At 39.7% G+C, this 3,868-nt stretch overlaps 1 protein-coding gene across 1 annotated transcript; it reads left to right on the top strand.

Annotated features, from left to right (window-relative positions):
• Positions 1-1,945: 1,945 nt before the first annotated feature.
• LOC104964090 (tripartite motif-containing protein 16-like) lies at positions 1,946-3,865 on the top strand (the record flags this gene model as incomplete). The annotated part of the gene is made up of 1 exon (XM_010792812.1): positions 1,946-3,865. A coding segment is annotated over exon 1 (1,536 nt), but the record flags the coding sequence as incomplete, so codon positions are not given.
• Between the last annotated feature and the right edge of the window lie 3 nt (positions 3,866-3,868).

Here is a 3,868-nt window from a genome sequence, read left to right as displayed (position 1 = left end):
GTGACTGAACCAGCAACAGTTTGGTCTTTCATATGATGGTATTTTATCATGTGGTTGTAAATAAAAGCCAAGTGCACATTTAACTGAGTTCTTTCTTAATCTGTGTTTGTTATTGTGTTGCCTCTTTTATTGATCAATGTGGTGATTTATTAAAGTCAATCTCCATATTCCACGTACTCAACTCAACAGCAGTACCAAACGTCTTTACAGACTGGTGCAAAGGAGAGATTTTTATTATAATAAAGTTAGTTTAGTTAAATTAAATTGTGAGTTACTTAAAAAAAAACAATCAAAACTAGAGAAAGGTAGAAAGAAATGGTTCGTGCATTTATTTTCTATAGTTTTTCCTAGTCTAGTAAAAGCTGCATCGGTTAACATGAAGCTTGATTAAAAAAGAAAAAAGGTACATAAATGCCTGTGAATAATACAAATGCGAACGTATGAATAATCATAAACGATTATAAAAAAAAACGTACATGGATATATCAGAATGAATGTGAGCTATACAAAATTACTTGTAACAATGAATAGTAGCTCTATAGTAAGGGGAGTACAGTAGGCCATAGATCACTGCACACTATTTCAATTAAAAATAGTGAAAACCAGAGGTAGGGAAAGTACTTAATGAATCCCATTAGTATGATTTTATGAAAATATTTCGTATAAATAAAACTTTATACAATAAATGCATAACTGATCACATCTATCACTGTGCATATCAACATTAAAACATGTACAACAAGTTTAAGAAACCCCACACAACTCAGTTAACACTTTGAAATGGTGATTTGATTTGATCTTTTTACAGCACTTCGTTCATATTACACACTGTATACACCGGAATAAGTTGTAAACTGCATAAAAACCACCATGTGATCTTTGTTTGTCCGTCATGATCGGTTGTTTCTGTGAACAAGCATTGTGGCACAGCATTATCTCCTGTCCTTTCGTAAAGGATGATCCAGTGTTTCCTATAAACTAAAGGAGATTATAAAGGGAAGCTGAACCTCATTTCCTGGGTCATTCCAGAATTGAAGGACAATTTAGACACCAACATTTTTGAAAAATGAACCTTTTATTTTATGTATTTAGGAAAAACAGATAACCCATCAAAAAAAGTGATTTGCCCAGCCAAGGCATCAAATGTATATTTTCCAATGAAGAATTACCCCTGTTACTCTAATTATAGTAACAGGGTTGAAAAGCAATGCTAATTAGAGCTTTAACTTCAGGAATTATTGCTAGATGTCAAGGACAAACTTGGATATCTAATGAAAGAAAGATAACTTTGAAATGAATATGCTTTATTCTGATAATATGAGTAACAGGGTTGAGTGGGTCAGAGTGCCACACTCTTTTAAGACTGAAAAGATTGTAAACATAAAAGAAAGGACTTAGTTTTGGTCTACCCATGGCACTAGCACATGGCTTACTGATGTCCTTTCCACTGTGTCATCTGACTTATAGTTTTTTCACTTCCTCTGCCAATCTAAAAAGGTTTGGGTAACAGGGTTGAACGCATGTTGAGGGACACAACTTCTGTGCAAAATTACTGTTATTTAAAATATGTTTTAACAAATTGATTTTACCATTACAAGAGACATATATCAATAGAATAATACCACAAAAAGTAAATAAAATCCCTATTTTAAATGTTATATTTGACATGCAAGCTGGTCACCAAGAAGCAGGGACAAGAGAAAAATGCCATTTTAGGGGGTGTTTGAGAGCTATTTGATCATCATATTTTTAAACCACTTTTCTACAACTTTATATACATTTTGTCTCAAGACAAGTATGTTTAACACAAGTGCATGTTTTAGCTTTTTGGGCATGGATTATTAGATTTTTTATATGGGGGACATGAAATGTCCTCCAATTCTGGAATGACCAAACAGCTGTTATCATGGCTGCCACTTAGTCTGAAAATACAGAAAAAAGGTGGGCCATGAGAAGATATTTTGCTGAATTTGACAAATGGCGTATTTGGTTAGAATTGCTGAGTAACACACTTAAGAATAATTGTTCCTGGAGGATTATGAACATTTCAAACTAACAGCAAAGGCAGTATATTTTCTACATTGTTCACAGTTGATAGAAAAGGAGTGAGTGGAACAGATGTGTTTGGATTGTCATTATGAAGAACATAAACACTTCACAACAGACTGAAAACTACATTTCTGTCTGGGCTGACAACACGACCTTGTTTGTTTTACATTATTAACTGCATTTAGAAACAGAGCCTGAACACACCTTGAAATCCCGCCTCTTCTTCTTCCTGCTCTCGAACAAGGCCAGCCCTCTCAGTGTCGTGTCTCTGAGAGGGGGAATGGCGCAGCAAGGAAGTCAGCGGGACAAGGACAAACTCTGCTGTTCCATCTGTCTGGATCTACTGAAGGATCCGGTGACTATTCCCTGTGGACACAGCTACTGTTTGAGCTGTATTAAAAACTACTGGGATGAAGAGAATCAGAAACATGTGTACAGCTGTCCTCAGTGCAGACAGACCTTTGAACCGAGGCCTGTCCTGATGAAAAACACCGTGTTGGCAGAGTTAGTGGAGGAAGTGAAGAATAAGAAGACAGACGTCAAAGCGTCTCCAGCTGATCACTGCTATGCTGGACCTGGAGATGTGGGATGTGATTTCTGCACTGGGAGAAAACAGAAAGCTCTGAAGTCCTGTCTGCAGTGTCTGGTCTCTTACTGTGAGCAGCACCTCCAGCCTCACTATGAATCCCCTGCCTTTGGAAAACACAAGCTGGTCGACCCCTCCAACAAGATGCAGGAGATCATCTGTACTCGTCACAATGAGGTGATGAAGATTTTCTGCCGCACCGATCAGCAGTGTATCTGCTTTCTCTGCTCCATGGATGAACATAAAGGCCACGACACAGTTTCAGCTGCAGCAGAAATCAGCGAGAAGCAGAAAGAGCTCGGGGTGAGTCGTCAAAACATCCAGCAGAGAATCCAGAAGAGAGAGAAAGATGTGAAGCTGCTTCAGAAGGAGGTGGAGGCCATCAATCTCTCCGCTGATAAAGCAGTGATTGACAGCGAGAAGATCTTCACAGATGTGAAGCAGCAGATCAGATCTCGTCAGGAATCTGAAGTGGCTCACGTCAACAATCTTCAGGAGAAGCTGCAGGAGGAGATCGCTGAGCTCAGCAGGAAGGACACCGAGCTGGACCGACTTTCACACACAGAGGACCACACCCAGTTCCTACAGAGTTACAGCAGGTTTTCAAGTCTGAGTGAAGCTACAGACTCCTCCAGCATCACGGCTCGTTCCCTGAAGTACACTGAGGACGTGTCTGCAGCTGTGTCAGAGGTCAGAGATAAACTACAGGATATTGTTAGTGAGGAACGGGCCACGATGTCATTAACAGAGACTCCACAGACAAAGCCCAAGAACAGGACTGAATTCCTCAAATATGTATTTGATATCACACTGGATCAGAACACAAGGAACAAACATATCAGCTCTCAGTCTTGCATTGCAGGATTCAGCTTGAATACCGATGAATGGTATGCTCACCCAGACAGTTTCACTGACTGGGCTCAGATTATGTGCAGAGAGAGTCTGACTGGATGTTGTTACTGGGAGGTGGAGGTAAAAGTGAGTGTTTTGGTTGCTGTTGCATACAAGAGTATTAGCAAAAAAGGAGATGAAAGTTTTTTTGGAGACAATGACAAGTCTTGGGCTTTGGAGTGTTCCAATGACGGTTATAAATTCAGACATAACAAAATCAGAACATCACTCTCAGGTCCTAAGCCCTCCAGAGTAGGAGTGTACCTGGATCACAGTGCAGGTGTTCTGTCCTTCTACAGCGTCGCTGAAACCATGACTCTCCTCCACAGAGTCCACACCACA

Source organism: Notothenia coriiceps, unplaced genomic scaffold, assembly GCF_000735185.1.
Source record: "Notothenia coriiceps isolate Sejong01 unplaced genomic scaffold, NC01 NC01_scaffold00036603, whole genome shotgun sequence".
NCBI classification, from domain to species: Eukaryota; Metazoa; Chordata; class Actinopteri; order Perciformes; family Nototheniidae; genus Notothenia; species Notothenia coriiceps.
The sequence above is the reverse complement of the archived record's forward strand: the minus strand, read 5'-3'. Positions and strand labels throughout refer to the sequence as shown.